The following is a 21701-nucleotide window of genomic DNA, read 5'->3' as shown; positions in this document are numbered from 1 at the left end:
AAAAATGATGCCGGGAAAACTGGATAATTACATGCAAAGCAATGAAACTAGACCACTTTCTTATACCAGATACAAAAATAAACTCAAGATGGATTAAAGACCTAGGTGTGACTCCTGAAACCATAAAACTCCTGGAAGAATACATAGGCAGTAATTTCTCTGACATTAGCAACATTTTCCCAGGTATGTCCCCTAAATCAAAAGTAACAAACTTGATCAACTTGATAAGCAAAAATAAACTATTAGGACTACATCAAAATGAAATGCTTTTACACACTGAAGGAAACCATTAACAAAATGAAAAGACAACCTACTGAATAGGAGAGGATATTCACAAATTACATCTGATAATGGGTTAACATCTAAAATATATAAAGGACTTACATAACTCAACACCAAAATGACACAAATAATCTGATTAAAAATGGGTAAAGGACCTAGACATTTTCACAAAGAAGACATACAAATGCCAACAGACACATGAAAAGATGCTCAACATCATTAATCCTCAGGTAAATGCAAATCAACATGACAATGAGATACCACCTTATACTTGTAGAATGGTTAAAATCAAAACAAAAGAAATAACAAGTGTTGGTAAGGATGTGAAGAAAAAGGAACACTTGTGCACTGCTGGTGGGAATGTAAATTGGCACGGCAACTCTGGAAAAGAGTATAAAGGCCCTCAAAAAATTAAAAATAGAAAACCAGTAATTGTACTACTGGGTATTTACCCAAAGAAAATGAAAACATTAATTCGAAAAGATATATACACCCTTATGTTTACTCAGGCATTATTTACAATAGCCATGGAAGCAACCCAAGAGACCACAAACAGATGAATGGATAAAGACAACAGATATACGTATAAATAGATAATATTACTTGACCATAAAAAAATGAGATCTTGACATTTCCAGCAACATGTATGGACCTGGATGGTATTACACAAAGCAAAATAAGTCAGACAAAGACAAATACCATATGATTTCACTATATGTGGAGTCTAAAAAAATAAAACCAATGAACAACAAAAAGACTCAAACACAGAGAACAAAGTAGTGGTTGCAGGGGCTTGGGGGAGATGGGTGAAATAGATAAAAGGGATTAAGAGGTAAAAATTTCTAGTTATAAAATAACTCATGGAAATGAAAAGTATAGCATAGGGAACAAAATACTTTTGTAGAACACTGGTGACAAATGGTGACCACTTACTGTGGTGAGCACTGAGTATTTTACAGAATTGGTGAATCATGATGTTGTACATCTGAAATTAATATGACACTGTATGTTTATACTTTGATTTAAAAATTTTTTTTACAGTAGGAATTGATGACTACTGTATTTTTGTATCTAAAATACGAAAAATAAAAATGACATTGCACTCCAGAAGATCCTTTACACCAAGGCATTTTTTAAAAAATGATTAAAATCGGGATCCCTGGGTGGCGCAGCGGTTTGGCGCCTGCCTTTGGCCCAGGGCGCGATCCTGGAGACCCGGGATCGAATCCCACGTCGGGCTCCCGGTGCATGGAGCCTGCTTCTCCCTCTGCCTGTGTCTCTGCCTCTCTCTCTCTCTCTCTGTGACTATCATAAATAAATAAAAATTTAAAAAAAAAAAAAAATGATTAAAATCAGAAAGGCCTGGGTGGCTCAGCGGTAGAGCGTCTGCCTTCAGCTCAGGGCGTGATCCCAGGGTCTGGGATCGAGTCCCACATCCGGCTCCCTGTGTGGAGACTGCTTCTCCCTCTGCTTGTGTCTCTGCCTCTCTCTCATGAATAAATAAATCTTTTTAAAAAATGATTAAAATTATATGATACCTTAGATTTTGAATGTTTTACTGCCTATTTCTTACTGTATATCAAATTTAAGAACCAACTAGTAACAAATGCTAAACAGTTGTTTGACTGCTTTCCAAATACATAAAACCAAGTTAACTTTAGTGACTCTTATTACTTTAAAGAATGGCATATTTTTCCCTTTTTCTCATGGGATATATGATAGTTCATAGCTCATTTCATAGAAAGTAGATACCAAGATCTTTCATAAATAACTCCTTAGTATTCTCTTCAGAGACAGAATCATAGGATGGAAGAACAATAGTGATACCTATTGGTAATGCTTCAGTCCATTTCTAATAAAGATCATGAGTTCTCAGGGAAGGAGGCTTATAGTCAGAGAAGAACAAAAAGAACATACTCTTTTAAGGACAAATATTACCAGAGAGAATACTTAATTACTGAATAACCAAGGCTGTGGTCTAGATTTTACAAACGTGTTCTGAATTCTTAGTCTGATCCTTCTATAGAATTAATATGGTACAAAATAAAAAGGACTATCTTTGGTATCACAGAGATTTGAGTGTGCATACCTAGTTAGCTGCTTAAACTTTTTTTAATTTTTATTTATTTATGATAGTCACACACACAGAGAGAGAGAGAGGCAGAGACACAGGCAGAGGGAGAAGCAGGCTCCACGCACCGGGAGCCCGACGTGGGATTCGATCCCGGGTCTCCAGGATCGCGCCCTGGGCCAAAGGCAGGCGCTAAACCGCTGCGCCACCCAGGGTTCCCTAGTTAGCTGCTTAAAACTGTAATCTGAAAGTTTCCCCTTAAAGTTTTACTTTTCTTGTCATATAAATGGGAAAACCAACCTATTTTGGACCACCGTTGTAATAGTTAACAATAAATATACGCAAAGCACCTAGGAGAGTGCCTAACATATAAAAGGACCTCAAACTCCATGTTTAAGATGAAATTATTGCCAAACCATGATGCCAGAAAATATAGACGTAAATGGACATGACATGTATTTCATCTAAATAAGTCCCTAGGGATGCCTGGGTGGCTCAGCGGTTGAGCGTCTGCCTTTGACTCAAGGAGTGATCCCGGGATCCCAGAAATGAGTCTCACATTGGGCTTCCTGCATAGAGCCTGCTTCTCCCTCTGCCTGTGTCTCTACCTTTCTCTCTCTCTCTCTCTCTGTGTATCTCTCATGAATAAATAAATAAAATCTTAAAAAAAAAAGTAATTTCCTAATTAGGAACCTATTAGGCTGTTTCTATTTGTTTAAGGCATTCATTCAAATTATGACTCTTTAGTTTCATGTACATGTGTGCGTGTGTGTAAGTAACCCTTCCGAACTGAGACTGAAAAACTCAAAACTGGGCAGCCCCAGTGGCACAGCGGTTTAGTGCCACCTGCAGCCTAGGGCGTGATCCTGGAGACCCAGGATCAAGTCCCACATCAGGCTCCCTGCATGGAGCCTGCTTCTCCCTCTGCCTGTGTTTCTGCCTCTCTCTCTTTCTCTGTGTCTCTCATGAATAAATAAAATCTTAAAGAAAAAAAAAAAAAAAAAAGGAAGAAAAACTCAAAACTCAGCAGAACGCAAAAGAAATCAGTACATCAGCACTTCTACTTGGTAATATTTTCCTGGTTATACTTTTAAGAAAATCTAAAAATAAAAGGTCACTGTTTACTTTTTACTTCAGACAATGGAAAAATACAAGGTTAAAGTTATAAAGCACTTACAGCTCTATTATGACTAACATAAACATTTTATTGCCCACAGTTAAAGCCCTTGCTTCAAAATAGCACACTATAGCTGTAGGCTTTTAAAATCATATTGCTCTTCCCTCAAGGACATCGGTCTGGGAGGTTCTATACCTTCTCTATCCCCCTCTCTATTTATTAAGTAGGTTCCATGCCCAATGTAGGGCTTGAACTCACAAACCCCAAGATCAAGAGTTGCATACTCTAGACTGAGCCATCTGAGTGCTTGTAGGTACGTACCATACCTTCTTGACAGGAACTCTTCTCTTTTTACTTATTAGATCTACTAAATAGATCACAAATGTAAATAAATCACAAATGTGCTTGTAGGTACGTACCATACCTTCTTGACAGGAACTCTTCTCTTTTTACTTGTTAGATCTACTAAATAGATCACAAATGTAGTTTGTACCATGGCCAAACTATACATGGAATGTCCTGATTCCTAAAAGAAAATTCTAATGTTGGAGAAAGAGAATTGGTCTGGAAGCCAGGGGTCTAGTTGCATCTCCATTTACCTGTGTGATCTTAGGCAGTCACTTTACCTTTCTGAGCCTCAGTCAACTCACCTACAAATAAGTCTGAATTATCAGATGTTTTAAGTCAGTTCTAAGAGTGTTAAAGTCAGTGATTATTTTCAGAAGGAAAAAGATAAGCACAGCTGGTAGTGAAATAAAATCACAAAAGTCTGTAATTATTTTTCTCTTCTTTTCATGAAAACAATTACAATAAAAGAGAAATGCTATTTAACTATTAAATTTAAGAACCTCAAAACTCAAGCTTCTCTTAAGGACAAATGTATATATTTATTAATTTTTGCTTTTAATTTTGTCACTTATAAAACTTCAATTATAGAAGGACTCTGAGGTTTGGAGAATAGTGGCATTCTGATTTAAAACGCACCATTAAAAAAAAATTAAAAAAAATAAAATAAAATAAAAAATAAAAAATAAAAAAAAAATAAAATAAAATAAAACGCACCATTACCTTTTCCCCAAAATAAAAATAAATCAACAAGGACAAGTAAAACCCACAGGACCCATTCCTTCAGCAGTTCTAGGAACCAGAAAACACAAATTCTCTACCTGTAAGTATAAGGAAAAACAAAAGAACCCTAATAGAGCATTGCAAGCTCGTGGATGCAGAGTTGGGGAGAGGAGGCAGAAAAGACTCTGTCACAAGGAGGAGAAGGAAGCAGAGGACCCAGAGGGCATACAGACAAAGCTATCTTAAGAAAGAGAAAGTGAGACAACAAATACAAAAGTGCTGAACACGTATATGGATTGGTAATTTAGTCCTGCTACAGGGAAGGGGCTGGAAAAAAGTAGAACCTAAATTCACAGCTGCAAAGAAGCTGTACTTGGGAAGAGTCAGATAAGATTGCCCATATATATAGAATAACCAATTAAAAAGAAAACAAAATAATAAAGCAATCAAGCTCTCAGACATGGAGAACAGACTGGTGGGTGCCAGGGGGAAGGAATTAAGGGGACTGGCAAAATAGTTAAAGGAGGTCCCAAAGGTACAAATTTCCAGTTATAAAGTAAGTCATAGGGACATAATATATTGCATGGTGACTACTGTTTTTAGTTCTGTATTGTGAGGCACCTGGGTGGCTCAACTGGTTAAGTGTCTGCCTTTGGCTCAGGTCATAATCCCAGGGCTCTGCATTGGGCTCCCTGCTAGGTCGGAGCCTGCTTCCCCTTCACCCTCTGGTACTCTCCTTGCTTGTGCTTGTTCTCTGTCAAATAAATAAAATCTTTAATAATAATAATAGTCTGTATTGTATATTTGAAAGCTGCTAAGAAAGTAGATCTTAAAAGTTCTCACCACAAGAAGAAAAAAAATCTTAACTATATGTCGTGATGGATATCAATTAGACTTCCTGTGGTGATCATTTCACAATATATACAAATACGAAATCATTATGTTGTATACCATAATGTTATCTCAATTATATCTCAATGTTAGATGTCAATTAATGTTAGATGTCAATTATATCTCAAAATATATGTCCATCATATCTAAAAAAAAAAAAAAAAAAAAGAGGTGGCATCTCTTTTAGACAAAGAAGGAAAAGAGAAGTGAAAAAGTATGGATCCTGCAGAAATGAAAGAAACAAGACCGGCCAACCCTCACCACCCCCCCACCCCCCAATTAAATAGATTATCATGGAAGAAACTGCAAAAAGGGCAGAACTGACAGCATAAGGAGCTCTGAAACCAGGAACCCTAATCACACAATGAATAGAAATAGAAAAAAGGAGACCACATCCATACAAAACTACAGACAGACAAACATCAGACAACTGCTAATGAAAGTGTTTGGGGTATTTTTGCCTGATAAAGTCTCCCACAAAAAGTCAACAATGAAGCTATAAAAAACTGAAAATCAATCCAACCTGGATTAAATATCCTCAAATATTTGTAAATATGGGGGCGGAGGAGGGAGTTAAATGAAAAATACAAAAACTACTGCAGAAATTGGGAGGCAGGGTTGGAGGAAGAAACAAAAAAGGGAGTTAACTCAGAAAAGAAGGTGCGGGAGAGGAGAGGACAAGATTCTATCAGGAATGAAAACTCAATCACAAGGTACCTGAAGAATAACAGATGCCAATAAAAATATAATTGAGGGCAATGAGGAAAAGCAAGACAGGAAAGTAAAAAGGACCAGAGAGAAAGTGGCTGAAAAGAAGACACAAAGGTAGCTGAACATTCCTAAGAGTGTCCTGAAGAAAATGAAAACTGAACAGAAAATGAAAACAGAAATAGTATTTAGAACTAGAACTCAAAAAAAAAAAAAAATGTTCCGGAACGAAAAAAAGACCTGAGTATACATATTAAAGGAGAAAACTACCAGAATGAGCAATTCCAAGATATATCCCTTGTAAAACTATTAGCTGTGAAAAATTAAAAGAAAAAAATTCTCAGTCTCCAAGTAAAACATGAATTTAAAAGCCAAAAACATTGGAATGGCATCAGATTTCTCAAAAGCAACAAACTTTGAGAAGTTCATACTTTGGAATGTGCTAGAACTCATGGAATCCCAAGCACATGTGCTCTCAAGGAATTATAGAGGATGAGTTTTATATAAAAGTGACTCATAAAACCTTATAAAATGCTTCCCGTTCTTCCTTGAGGTCAAGCAAAAAAACTAAGACCAAAGGGTAGATTTGAGACTAAACAAAACAATCATATATTAATAAATGAATAGTCCTGTTTTATTAAAAGAATAAGTATTCAATTCATTTGCATTTTTTTTTAAAGATTTTATTTATTTATTCTTGAGAGACACACAAAAAGAGGCAGAGGGAGAAGCAGGCTCCATGCAGGGAGCCCAATGTGGAACTAGATCCCGGGTCTCCAGGATCAGGTCCTGGGCTGAAGGCGGTGCTAAACCGCTGAGCCACCAGGATTGCCCTTCATTTGCATTCTTAAGCAGAACTCCACTCCATACTGTAATCAAGACATACACTTAAAAAAGTTATTCAAAAAGGCTAAAAGAGTGAACCAAGATTTTACTAGGCAAATAGCAATAATAAGGAGGTAGAGTTTGCAATTTTGATGTCAAAATAGACTTTCAGTCTAAAAGCATGAAACAAGACAAAGTATACTATATAAAGTTAAAATTATACAAGGCATAAAAGTTGTATATAGGCATCACATAATGCAGCTTCCATCTTATATAAGATAAAAGCTCTAAAAGTTGCAAGGAGAAATAAAGAGAAACATACCAATTATAGGAGAATTTAACAAATCACTCAGTATCAGGCAGATGAAGTAGACAAAAAAACATAAGGTCAATCTTTAGGTTATATATCAAACATTGTACCCTTATAATGGAGAATATACTTTTTTTCAGTGCATATAGAACTGTCCCCAAAATTTAATCATGTAGTAGGCTCTATAGCAGATTCATTATGATGTAATAAAACTACTTAAATTAAAAATGAAATTTAAAAAAAATTTTTCTTTGTAGAAATTTAAGAACTCTTAGGTGAAATGGAAAGTACACATTACAGATTTTGTGAAAAATAATTATAATGAAAATCCTACATATGAGAACCTATGAGGTACATTTAAAACAGTGGTAAGATAAAAGTTCATAGCCTAAATACTTATATTAATAAAAAAAAAGAATAAAAATAAATTCAAGGCAGAGAGAAGAAAAACTGTAAATCAGATTAATTAATTACAATCCTGGTTCTTTGGAGAAAAAAAGACAAACCACTAAAACTTTAATCAAGATTTACAAAAAGAAGAAAGTAAAAATATAGAAAATAAGTGACAAGGGGAAACTAATACAAAGAAACCAGAAATGAATTAAGAGTCTACTTATATTTTTCAATACAAATAATTTGAAAACTGAAAGGAGGTGGCTAATCCCTTAGGCTGTGGAAATATTCCAGATTAAAAGTGGCTAAAAGAGACATGATAAATACGTGTAATGTTTGACCTTAGGCTGATTCTTGCAATGGAGAAGAAAATGCTACAAAGGACATTGTTAGGTCAACTGTCAAAATTAAATGTGGATGGTAGATTAGATAAATAGTGAATTTATGAAGTCAACAATTTACTGTGGTCATGGAAGAAAATATCCCTAATTTCAGGAAATAAAGTATTTAGGAGTGAAGAGCCATAAAGTAAGTAATTCACGCTAAAATAGTTAAGGGTAAAATATGGTGTTATATGTGCATGCACACACACACACAGAGGGAATGATCAAATGACAAAGCAAAGGGATAAAATGTTAACAGGTGAATCTGGGTAAAGGGTATACTTTTTTCCCCTATTTCAGTAAATTTTGTTAAGTTTGAAATCATTCTCAAATAAAAAGCCTTTTGGAATTACAAAATTAGAATTATGGTACTGATCCCAAGCTATTAATTAAAAATTTCATTTCTAAAGGAAAATTCATTCTTGAAAATTTTAAATTTTCTGGAGCTTCAAGAAAGAAATGAAAAAAACTTACCCATGAATAGGAATGCACAAAAGCTTTTCCAGATTAGAAAGAACAATTCTTACAGTCTCTGGTGCTCTGGAAGAGCCAAACTCTGTCACCAAGAGTGATTTGGTAATATCTAAAAGAAAATGTTTTAAATAATCACTAGAGTTTAAAAATAAGAATTCTGATTTTAAAAATATGATGCCTGTAATTCAGAATAAAGATTTTTATCCCTCATCCTGAATGGTATCAAATTTCTTTCTAAGCCTTAAAGTATTAAAATTCTGATAAATTTATTAACCTCAAGTGACTGGTTTTATAATCAAAGAGTCTGCTTTTTAAATCATCCTCTGAAATTGTAGAATATAACCAATTTGCTTGCATGCATGACCCCATTAGTGAGAAACCAGCAAATATTATATAAACATTTAAAAAGTAGGATTTAGAAATAATTCATACATTTGACAGAAAACAAAAATTAAAATTAAAGTGGTGGCTGGCCTCCATTTACTAACTTGACAGATTACCCCATGCTTTCCATTCTGTTTTTGAAACAACATGACTAAAAAAAAAAAAAAAAAAAGAAACAACATGACTGGGGCTCACGCCACACTCCATACTCTCCATTAACAGGCTTCCTGGTGTACCCTCCACTTCATCTCCTCCCACCAGGGTACGCTTAGTAGCTTGTTCCGAACATATTTACAACTGCTATTTCTCTAATCATTATATCATCTAATTAAAAACTATAAGAAGCCAAAAAAATTGTAAAAAGGGAAAGGTTTGGTTTCTACAAAAGCTACTACAGTAGTTCGATATATTATAAGATGCATGTTTTTTCACATGTTAACATCAGCTTCCAATCTTTGGGGTCTTAGAGTTCAATAAAAAAGAAAATGAACTAAAAATCTGCTCTCCTAAAAAGTGTTTGAGGAGAAAAATTATAAAAGTGTAGGAGAATTATGAATGTAGACTGATTTGCAAGTATCTAAGTTCTTGCTGCACTGAAAAGAATCTGAAAGTACAAACTGCGAAAAATGTTAGACATGGTTTATGGAAAGAAGGTGCCTTGAAACTTCGGTGAGCTGTCACAAAGACAAAACGCCAATCATCAAGGTCATTAAAATGTATATACATCATTTTAAACGATTCTCAACATTAACAGACTCCCCCATCCCTCCCAATTTGTGGTCTAACAAGTCCTAGCAGCATCAGATCAGAGGAATTTTGACAAAGAATTTAAGATGCAGCATCTGAAACAATAAACCATGAACACCATGGGAGCGGGAAACCATTCTTATTCATCTTTCTATCACTTAGCAAGCCACCAGTCTGAAGTGGTGTTTGCTGGAGTATACCTGCTTTCCTGGCCTCACTACCACATACAAAACTGTGGCGGAAATAAAGAAAAATAAAGGGAAAATACACACAATTTGTGAATCTGTTAACAACTGGGATAAGTCCATCAATTAAGTAAAAAAACTTAATTTAAACTTATTATTATTAAACTTATTATTTAAAACTTAAAAACTTATTAAAAAAAAAAACAGTAAAACACAGGTTTATAATATCAACCACATCAAAAATTAGAAGATAAACCTACCTTCTTGTTGTGAAACCTGCAGTTTTTGGCCGTTACAAAAGGCTCCTTTTCCTTTCCTGCCAGTATACATCTTATCCTCCAGGCAACTGTATACAACTCCAAATTCCATCTGCAGAAGGAAAGAAGATTCCTTTACCAAACCAGAGTATGTTTTATCATTAAATCAACGTTTTTAAGGCAGTAACAAAAAACCTGGTATACTGAAAATGTTTTCAAATAACTACTATGGGATACTTAAAAAATGCTAGTTTCCAGCTTAAACAGAGAAAGAGGTCATCACACTGGAATCCTGGACTCTTGTCCCATCCATTTCTCAACTTAGGAGCACCCACTTTGGTCTCTAACCTTCCTGCCTCAGATAGACAAATATTTCCTATTTTCTAAGGTGAATACTTCCTTCTGTATTATGATTCCTACCCTCTCAGGCTTCTCTGAAAATCTCTAATCAGCTGATAATCTTCTCTCAGATTTCCATTCTGGTACGTTCACACCAAATTTCTACTGCCCTTATAAAATTTCCAAGATGTTATCTTCTTTTCCCTTCACTGCCAAAGGGTAGTCTGTACTTCGCCTCTCCTATTCTCCTCTTGATAAAAATTACAGTTTGGCTTCTGCCCTGATCACACACACTTCTGAAACTTCCTTGAAAGAGAATACCCATGAACTCCTCCCAAATGCCCACTCGGAAAATTGGAAATTGCTGACCATCATCAACTCTTCTTCATTACTTAATCCAGCACCCCCATGTTTCTGGCAGTACCCTTAGTCCTACACCTCACTAATCTATCTTCGTGTCACTTTTCTTTTTTAAGGGCCTCGTTCTCTGTCCAATCCTTAAATGTTGTGTAGGTCAGGATTCGTTCACTCTTTCACTTCTTTCATTTCCCTCTTGGAGGTCTGTATTCTTATAGGGTTTGGTCTTTGCAGTCCATACATTCAACTACCACCTATAACGCCCTTATCACATGGAAAAACCTATGCTTCCACTAGCCTTCCAGGAACCTCAACCAAAGAGGTCAAAAATAATTTACCACCTCATCATACCTCATTCCTTCCCCATGTGTCTGTCTTCTTCAAATTTTATCTTGAAAGCACTTCTTGATTTTGGCATTTCCTCAGCCACCCTCACTGCCCCATCTTAGTTGAGAATCACCTGCCGTGCCCCTCTGGTAGGATTCTACAATGCTAGAATTATCTGTCACTCTGTTCTTGAAAAACTGCTACAGATTTTCTACTACCTAAAAACAAAATATAAATATGCTGGCAGAGACAGGCCACAGTGCCTCACAATAAAACCACAACTAATTCACTTCATCAATTCTGCTCCTGCCACTTTCAGGGTTTCGATCACAATGAACATCTCGCTCCCCACAAACATCATGCTCTATTCCAAGCTGTTCTATCTCATTAAAATGCTTTCCTCCTTTTCTTCTTTACCTGGAAAACTCCTAAGTTTCTAAAACCCAACTCACATAATCAAATTCTAAGACCACTTCTGTTATGAAGATTTCCCCAAACCACTCTTGGTAGAATTGGATACACCTTCATGTTCTCATGGCATTTTTTTCATAGTTCCACTACATATTTATCTGTTTGCACATCTAACTTATGCATGAGCTGTGAGTTAGTTCAGTGGCAGGGACAGCACATTGCCCAGGGCTAATTTTATGCTAAAGGCTCCTTTAGCTTCTTTCAGATGTTCTTACTAATTAACACAACCCGTGCTTAAGATGTGTTTTTATTTTCACAGATTTAAGTCTCTTGAATTCAGGTATGTAAGATGTTAGCAAACATCATTCATCGTTTGATCAAATAGCCAAACAGCAAGGAAATGCAATAGCTACAGATTGTATTCTGCTGGGTTTTAGATATAGCAAGCTTTTGGGTTCCTGAACATACTCGCCATTTCCCAACCATGCTCTAGCCCCTACCACTTTCTGGTCTTTCTAAGTCTCCTTTCACTGACACCTACTAAGGCATTACCCGCTCATATCCTACCTTTCCATTAAGCATTATAGATCACCCATCAACTCCTATTACATCTGACTCTATCACATACGTAATGGTGATTAAATACGGAGTTGCATTTCAGTTACTTGCATGTATTTTTCCTTTTAATTCTTGCTGCTCAGAAAACATTAAATCTTCTTTACTGGAAAAGGTATCATGCCAATTTTAACAGTTCTGCAGCTTACTTTGAAATAATGCAGCTATATAAATTGAATATAGAGACAAATCTAAATTTATTACAGACACACATTTACTCTTTCTCAGAAAATGAGAGCAAGGCATTTTACCATAAATTTAAACAGCATACCTTTTTATTTACCGTAAAGCCAATGGAAACAGCTACAAAAGGAAATCTTAAAAAAAAAAAAAACAAACACAAATTTACCAAGATAAAAAAATTATTTTCAATAAACACATTTTTTCATAAGGTAAATGACTATATAATTTTTTCATATAAATAGTCTCACCCCTCCTCTCTCCGAACAGAGTGTATAGTATGCAGCCCTTTGTGTAAATAATGGGAAATATAGGGAGAAGTAGTGGATACACATACATACATACAGGATGTTTCTACAGGCATGAAACATCTCTGAAAGAATTCACAAGAAACTGATAACAGTAGCCACCTTCAGACTGGTCCTGGGTAACTGGGGTCAGAAGTTGGAAGGACACTTTGCACTGCGTGGCATTTTATATCTTTGGAAAGTTGAATGCCATGAATATATTAACTGTATTTTTACTTTTTGAAAATATATTTTACAAAGTCAAAAAAATTATAATTGTTCATGGTTAAAAAGAAAAGTTTCTTTTCTTGGGTCATTTCTCCCAGAGTCAGGACCTATAAACACAAGTATTAAATTATACAGAACAAATTGTTACTTGCCCTTCATACCAAACTTGGAGTTTCATATCTGAAATGTACTGTTAGCTACACCTATTGCTATGGCTGTGTGACAGTTTGAACACATAGGTTATAATTTCTGACTCAAGAGTTAAAAATGAAGAAAATATGACAAAACGTGTCAACTACTGAAAATAAAAAATTTAAGAAATACTTAATAGAGTTTTAACCAAAATGGGATCATAGTATACACACTGAATTAGAATCTTCTCTATAATATACCATGAGCATCCTTCTACATTAACTCTCCATCATAGATTCTAGATCTTGGTTTTACAGACTTTAACAATTCTGTATTAGTAAAGATATGTACAGCTACATGGCAACTTCAAATATAACATTTATGTGTAATCCTCCTGAATTAGGCTATCCAGGCTTTCTTTTAGTGCTAATATACTGAGTTACAAACTTACTTTGTGCCAGGCGCTATGCTAAGTTCTTATATAAAAGCACTACTTACTGTATCCCAAGAACAAACATTTCTATGAGGCAGGTACTACTAAGGTGCCCATTTTACACATTGAACAATAACAACTGGGGCTTAGGAAGATTAAATAACTTGCCCAACATCACAAAGCCTATACAAGCATTTGGACTCAAGCTCAAGTCTGTTGATCCTAAAACCCATGCTCTTTTTAACAGTTTTCTCTCTTGGACTGAACCCCCTACATAGACAACATTCTTTATGACCCCCCAAAATTGACTCCATTAGTTCCTTAATCTCAAAGCAGCACTGTTGCTTGCTTACATTTTTATATGGCTCTACCAGTGAGAAAAAGAATAGTAAACACCTCAAACCCACGTTCATCATCTCTTCCATATTTGATGAAAATTCTGCATAAATACATTTCGCTCTACAAATGATACAATTCTCTAAAGTGTCTAGATCCATTCAGTTTGTATATAAACAGCTATTATAATATTAACATTTTAAAAACCTACCTATGTACAAAATTAGTTGTTCCATCAATAGGGTCAATGATCCATGTAGGGCTGTCAGTTAAGATGCTTTTCTCCCCAGCTGCCACAGATTCTTCACCAATGAAACTAAAAGCAAGAATGACAAATTCCAAATCTTCATACTGCTTTCAACAGTGTTCAAACCTTAACATTTCCTTAGATTCAGTCTACAATATAATACATAAGCCCATACACTTTTCTATTGTTCCTTCTTTCAGACTGATAAAGTGAGAAAACTTTATTTCCCTCAGAGCCAAGTCACACAAAAAATTCAAAATTCTCAAATATAATAAAGGCGCACACATGTGTACACACACATTTGCTGCAGATAAGAACTGATTAAGGAAATGTGGTGATTTTAAAAAGAAATCCAAATTCCCTCATGTTCTTCTCTTTAAGAGGTAGAACCTAACACCCCTTGCTTTGAGTGTGAATTTGAACTGAGTGACTCTCTTCTAACCAGTAGAACAAAGCAGAAGTTACAATATGCAAAACTGAAGACTCATTGACAAAAAATGGTATTGTAGTTTCCATCTTATCTCCTCTTTCTCCCTCCAACCTTTTCCCTCTCTTGCCCCAGGGGAAGCCAGCCACCCGGTTAAGAGCTGCTCGAAGGGGCAGCCCCGGTGGCTCAGCAGCGGTTTAGTGCTGCCTTGGGCCCAGGGCGTAATCCTGGAGACCCAGGATTGAGTCCCGCATTGGGCTCCCTGCATGGACCCTGCTTCTCCCTCTGCCTGTGTCTCTCATGAGTAAATAAATGAAAGCTTTAAAAAAAAAAAAAGAAAGAAAAAAAAAGCTGCTCTAAGGAGAGACCCACAAGGCAAGGCAATGAGGGAAGCTGGTAGCCGAAAACCCATGAGAACTGAGGTCACCAACAATCACGTAAGTGAACTGTCAGGCCTAGTTGAGCCTACCACAGCCTGACCAACAGTTTGACTATAACTTTGAGATCCTGACCACAACCAGGCAGTCAAGCCACTCCTATATTCCTGACCCTAGAAAACTCTAATAAATGTTTGTTGTCTAGAGCTGCAAAGTTTTTAGGATAATTAGCTATGCAGCAATAGACAATATAGAGAACATTAAATAAATCAATGAAAAAGCAAAATACCCACCAAAATTACTGCGTCTAAAACATGCTGTGTAATAAATCTCAGGTGAATTTTGTAAGTGGTGCCTGGTTTCTACTTTCTTTATTATTTTATTTCCTTTATTTAATACAGAACTCTCCTAATCCTTATGATTTTCTTTCATCCTTTTTTCACTTAGCTGTAAACCTTTTTACTAGGAGGAACTATTTTTTAGCCACAGCTTTAAAAATGTTTTCTTCTCAACAGCTAAAGTATCAGGAAGAGTTAATGGCATGACCAAGAAATAGAGAATGAGGGGTGCCTGGCTCAGTCAGTTAGGCATCCGACTCTTGATTTCAGCTCAGGTCATGATCTCAGGGTCGTGAGGTTCCCTGCTCAGCAGTGTCTGCTTCAGATTCTCTCTCTCCCTCTCCTTTTGCCCTCCCACCTCCCACAGCTCGCTCTCTTTAAAATAAATAAATCTTAAAAAAAAAAAAAAAAGCAGAAAATGGCAACTTTAAAATGATGACAATGTTTCTGCCATATGTCTCTGTGTAAGAGCCCTGATTTTAGTATTTTCTCTCAAACTCATTAAAGTTACTACCACTCCACCACATAAAAAAATTTTGCAATATAGAGAATACAATTTCTAAATCATGCCTATGGCAGACATCTGTCATATTAGCTTCCCAGCATCCAAACACTCCTCTTACTATCAAGAAATCCAAATACCTTGTTTGCTCCTTCCTGGCAGGCTGAGCTTGGGCAAACAACCTGAGTTCAGCAAGACACTCCTGCTCAGGATTTATAATCCTGAAATAATGAGGTAAAGGTATCTAAAGCCAACAGTTACGAGGCTACTGGTGGCATCTGAGGTAATGGCTCCTGTGGCACCTACAGCTCTGACTTCCATCCTGATTTCTGCCTAAGCCCTGCTCTTTGGGCCAACACTCTCCAAATAAATTCCTTCTCAGCTCTAGTTAACTAAAGTCAATTTCTGTGTCTAGAATCAAAATCTGTCTAGTACATTGGCTCCAACCTAAGTTTCAATTACCATGTGAAACTAAAATAAAAGATACCTGTGAGATGGATACTTTTCCTTTATGGAAGAGAGAAGCATTTTTTCAATTTTTTGGTCAGTAGCAGTTACCAAATCAGCTGGAGAACTTTTAATCATAACATTCATTTCATTTTTTATAGCTTCACGAACTACCTAAAAAGATTTTTTGATAAGCAAACAGAAAAGGCATAAATCATTTTAAAATCAAACTAAAAGATGAAACAGAAATGGTTTAAAACATTCAATCTGCTTGAAACGATGTTCTTAAAAATGTTTTACCCCAATGTAAATAAACTTTTAGTGGTTATGACCTTCTAGGTACAAAATCATACAATCTTAGATCCTATTTTAAATCCACAATTATCATCATAAAAAGTTTAACAATATAATATCAGTATTGACTCCATTTAAAACGTTTAGTAAATGGAAAATAAAAGATTAAAATACATGTTTTATTTAATAGGACAATCACACTGTCCACATCCATCATATTATGGCTGATAAGATTTCAGTTCATACCTCTCCAGCTTGTCTTGCCAGGGTTACTGCATAATCCATGCATTCCTGCCAAGGATCAGCCATCTTCTAAACAGATTTAACATGTCAGGACAAAACAGTTAAAAATCTCTAAGTCTTAATTATAGAATAGTTCACAAAAATATCTCAATTAGCAACATACTTTCATTTAGGAAATGAATCACACAGTGTACAAAATCACAAATGTAATAATTGCCCTCTTGCTGATGTTAGAATTCAAAGGTTTTTAAGATTCACTGATAGGGGAGAATATTTCTTAGTGGACCTAAGACACTTCTAGTGTATAAACATTTACATTACAAAAAAAAAAAACAAAACAAAACACAACACTCTATAAAGTGTTTCCCAACACTTTAGAACAGAGAAATAATTAACACTGGGAATGGAGAAATTAAAGCAGCTCTGAAAGGAAGGTACAGAAGATACATACTCAATTCTGATACTAAAGTACTCTGATCTTTCTATTGCAACATGTGAAGAAAAGAAAATTCCAGGACTACAAAAATAAATTTATTTCCCAGAAGAAACCAACATATTTTCATCTTCTAACCTGTCCAGCTTTCCACTGACTTCTGAAGAGAATACCAAAATAACTCACCATCAGCTTGACCACATTCTAAACTCAGTACCTAGGACACTGAAGTTTTTCAAGCTCTCAGACTCAGAAAAATGTGCTGTCATTTATAAAGCAATCCAAATTTGTCACCTTTATAATGGAGAATAACTGACACACAGTTTCACCTTAAAGACTACTCAAAATCCCCTACAGTGGTGCTCATCATGTAGGAAAGAGGAGCAGAAAGGAGGGGAGGGCAAAGAATAGATATAGTGAGCTGTTTCTGCTAGTAGTTGCTCTTTTTCCCTGATATTAGATTTTTTAATATAAAAGGGAAGCCACTTACTGAGTTACAGAAGTCAGGGCTTAGTGTCTCAGGAATCGTTTCCAAACTCTCTTTTTTCCATTCTTACTCCCATTCCTTTTCCAGGCTTAACAGAACCAAATTAACAGAACAATGCATCTGTTTTCTTGTCAGAAACTCTGCTCAAGCCACTCATATCTCTGCCTTCTAACAGCACGGATAAAACTCCTACCAATTCTTCAATGACCATTTCAAAAGCTACCCTTTCTTCTAGGGATTCTCCAACCAAAATTCATTATTTGTTTAATCATTTGATAGCTATTTGCTGAATACCTACGACATGCTGCACTACATCATAGTGAGGAAAAGAGACCCAGTTCACTTACTTGCTAGTGGGGAGTCAGATAATAAATTTTAAAAAGTCAGGCCACATGCAAAACCACAAATGTAATAAAGGCTAAGTAGAAGTACAATGAGAAGCAGGTAATCAAAGAGCTTTCACCTGGCCTTAGGTATCTGATAAGGTTGCCCTGACAATGTGATTAAACCAAGATCTAAAGGACAAGTGAATAAGCATTAACTTACTCAATTACAGGATGCAAGCCAAGAGTAACTAAAAGGCCTAGGTGTGACAGCTCAGAGATCAATGGAAGGAGGAGGGGGATGAGACTGGAGATAGTAGGGATCAGTCCAGGCAGGACCTTGGAGGTAAGATTTTGACTTGAGAGCCATGAAGAATCATTTCACCATGGCTACTGAAGAGAATGGATTGGGGCGGGGAGGGAAAAGTGGAGAGTAGGTGCTGAGCAGACTGGAGATTTAGATTTAGGATGCGGCAGTCCAGGGAAGACCTGAAGGTTAGCTTAAATCTGGGAGAGTGGAGGGAGAGGTCGATAAAGAGAAGTTGAGAGGACAGAGAAATATTTGCTTTGGGAAGTAAAGTTGGGGACATTTAGCAATAATTTGGATATGGGGTATGAAGGAGAGGAAGAAGAGTTCAATGATGCCCAGATTTCCCACTTTCAGCAACTGCATGGATTACAGTCACGTCCACTGAAACACGGAGTAACAGAAGAGAGTGGGTTTGGAGCTTTGGGTCAGAAGGAGGGAGATCAAAAGTTTAAATCCGGAGAGGATGAGAAGCGTTTCTGAAACCAAAAAGGGATGTCAATTAGGCACCTGGACTATAGGGTCCCCGCTCACGGAAAAGAGATGACCCGCAAATACTGCTAAGTCACGTGAGTGAGCAGGCAACGCCGGAGCCCTGACGACACCCCTAGGGAAGGAACTCCAGAGGGAGGCTCGGAGGACACCTCGGCCTGAAGAGCCAGGAAACTCCGTGCTTCACACTCAGGGGACCTGCCGCAGTCACAACCACTCGAGCTGCCGCTTCCGGGCGCCTTCACTTTCCCGAAGGCGACGCCTGAGGCATCCCCGCCCCCCTCCCGGCGAGGCGCGGCAGCACCAGGGGAGCGGCTCACGCCGGGACCACCGCCACCCCGGGACCACGCCACGTGCCAGCTGTGCCAGCGCTCTCGGTGCTTCCTCGGAGTCAGTACAATGGGAAAATTCCCGGTGAGCTGCCCCAACGGTTGCGGGAGGAGGCGCGAGCGGACCCCGCAGGACCGGGTGGGAGGAGGCGCGGGGGCGGCCCTGTCCGCGGCGGCCCCCAGCGGCGGGGTCTGAGGAGAACCTGCGCGGATAAAGGGGCCCCGGCTGCGGCCTCGTCCTCGGGCGCCCCCGCCTCCCGCTCCGGCCTAGACCGTGGACTCGCACCGACGCGGGACTTACCTCAACTCGAGGTCAGGCGCGGGCGGCGGGCGGCGGGATCCGCTGCGGGGCTCTTCCTGAAGGAGCGACAGGCCCCCGGCAGGAAGTCCCGCCCGCGGCCCCGCCCCGTGGGCGTGGCCTCCCAGCCGGCGGCCGAGACCGGGTCAGGCTGCTCCCCGCCCTGCCCGCGGGCCTGCCCGGGCGGCTTTGGACAAGTGGCCTCTTTATTTTGGGTTCTAACGTCCGTTCTGCAGCCTCCGCTTTCTTCAGAAATTCAGAAACACTTGAGACATTTGTTTTGAGTCTTCATTGTCTTAAAATAATCCTGGCAACTGCATAGCGACTAGTGTTGCTCTGTAATCAGATTTTCCAGGCACCTGCAGGAAATGTCACCCGAGTCCTCTTCAAGCCTCCTTTAAATGAACGTGGTCCCACTGCTTTGGCAAAGCTGTTATAGCTAAAACCAGTGTAAGCCATGTGAAGTCGGAAGATCAAATCTTATTCCTTATTCAAATTAAAATCACTTCACACTTCCTACCTCAAATAAGCAGGAAGTCCAGTCTTTTTTTCTAGGGGTCTCAGCTGCGACCTCACGGTTGTTCTCAAGTAACTAAGTATTTTCAGTCCAAAGCGATTCCAAATGCCGGAACGCTGTCGTGCACAGGGAAGCCTGGGGCGCGGGTTCGGTTTTGGCGCAGTCGCACACTGGTCCCACGCAATCCAAAAGATTTTATTCGGTGCGGTGAGTTCGGATGGCCGCAGAGATCTCAGCTCCCGTGCACTGCCCTAGGTGGCCAGAGGGGCAATTCTTAAAGCTACAGTCATACCTACAGCCATTGTTCCCAGTCCAAAGATCGTCCGTTGTTCCAAGGCCCTGGGGGTTAGGGGTCAGGTTCCAGCATCGGCCGGCCGCATACCTTGCCAGGACAAAATTTGCTTCCTGATGGGACATCCCGGTCACCATTCCAGACTTCCCTAAAGGCAAGTTTCCTCTTCTGAATCTTTGAGATATCCTCTCCTACAGGCTGACTTCCATCCATGACAAAAGTTCTAATTATGCTAAACTTCAAAAGAGAAAAGAGGTGAGATCCAATGCCCTTGACACTTTAGCTGACACCTGACTCTACAAAAAAGGTGGCTTTGGGGAAGATGGCCCTTTATCAAGCCACAGAGTGCTAAGGTCATCTGACAACAGAAGCAATAAGTGCCCAATTGCCCTGCATTTGAATAAAGAGGGACCACCTTGTTAATTCCTTTCCTAGCAATCTTGGGTATCTTGTTAACTCTACTAGAGTCCCCAGAGCTGATTTCTTTTAAAGGGCAACTCCTGGGGGGCGGGGAGGGGGAATCAGATTCCACATACCATTCCACTTACCAAGACTTTATTAGTTAATTACTTAGTGGGCTTTGATCTTAAAATGATAAAAATTTAAAGTGCAGGTCCTCAGGGATGGAGTCTCTAAGATACCTAACGAGATTTCATGTTTTGACATAACACAGGTTAGAATTGTAGATAGAACTTTTATTCTTGGAACAATATACCTCAAAATCACCTCCTAAGGGTCAGAAAAACATTAAAAAATGTCTTACCCCTCTACCTCTGGATCTTTTGTCTAACCAATCCTGGCTATATAAAATGATTGGTGTGAACTCAAGTAATTAGACAACATGCTTTATACCTCTCATTCTTTAACAAAAAACAGACACTTCATCCCCATCCAAATTAGAAAATTTTACCATGCAAAAATCTGTCTTTCTTGATATATCTATCAAGAGAAATAAAATATATTCCTACTTCTGTCATGCATTTAGCTGCTCTTAAGGTTACAGATCATTCAAATATTTATTGAGAATGGGAAGCCCGGGTGGCTCAGCGGTTTAGCGCTGCCTTAGGCCCAGGGCCTGATCCTGGAGACCAGGGATCGAGTCCCTACATTGGGCTCACTGCATGGAGGCTGCTTCTCCCTCTGCTGTCTCTGCCTTTGTGTCTCTCATGAATAAATAAAATCTTTTAAAAAATAAAAAAATAAATAAAAAATAAATAAAAAATAAAAATCATTTAAGAAAATGTATAGAATAACAATAGAATTTACTATGTGTTAAGCATTGCTCTGAGAACCTTCCTAATTTAACCTTCACAACAATATCATCATACTTTCATTATCACCACTTTCTATATGAATTTGGGCCCAGGGAGAGTAAGTAACTTGACCAATGTCACCCAACTGGTGACAGAGCTAGAAATGCAGACCCAGGCATTGTCTGGTTCTAGAGTATATGATCTTGACCTTTATAGATAGCTCTCATTAAGCAGAGTTAATTAGCAATAAGTCTATTCAAGGCATTGAGGTAAATAAACACTGTAGGAAATTCAAAGAATAGTATTTGGTCCCTCTCAAGAAGCTCTTATTTTTGTTGTCTTTACTAGAAAAGGC

At 38.0% G+C, this 21701-nt stretch overlaps 1 protein-coding gene across 1 annotated transcript in view; it reads right to left on the bottom strand.

The window, feature by feature from the left end:
- The window catches only part of IMPA1 (inositol monophosphatase 1), a 30830-nt gene extending 10001 nt beyond the window's left edge, over positions 1-20829 (bottom strand). The window contains exons 1-7 of the mRNA XM_041768967.1: positions 19288-20829; positions 16619-16684; positions 16119-16252; positions 13952-14056; positions 12416-12461; positions 10099-10207; positions 8523-8631 (exon numbers count right to left, since the gene is read on the bottom strand). Of these exons, the coding sequence (XP_041624901.1) occupies positions 8523-8631; positions 10099-10207; positions 12416-12461; positions 13952-14056; positions 16119-16252; positions 16619-16681 (566 nt within the window). The 5' untranslated portion in view covers positions 16682-16684; positions 19288-20829. The remainder of the gene's footprint in view (positions 1-8522; positions 8632-10098; positions 10208-12415; positions 12462-13951; positions 14057-16118; positions 16253-16618; positions 16685-19287) is intronic.
- Between the last annotated feature and the right edge of the window lie 872 nt (positions 20830-21701).

The sequence above is a fragment of the Vulpes lagopus genome, chromosome 9 (assembly GCF_018345385.1).
Source record: "Vulpes lagopus strain Blue_001 chromosome 9, ASM1834538v1, whole genome shotgun sequence".
Taxonomy (NCBI): domain Eukaryota; kingdom Metazoa; phylum Chordata; class Mammalia; order Carnivora; family Canidae; genus Vulpes; species Vulpes lagopus.
This window is presented reverse-complemented; position numbering and strand designations above follow the sequence as displayed.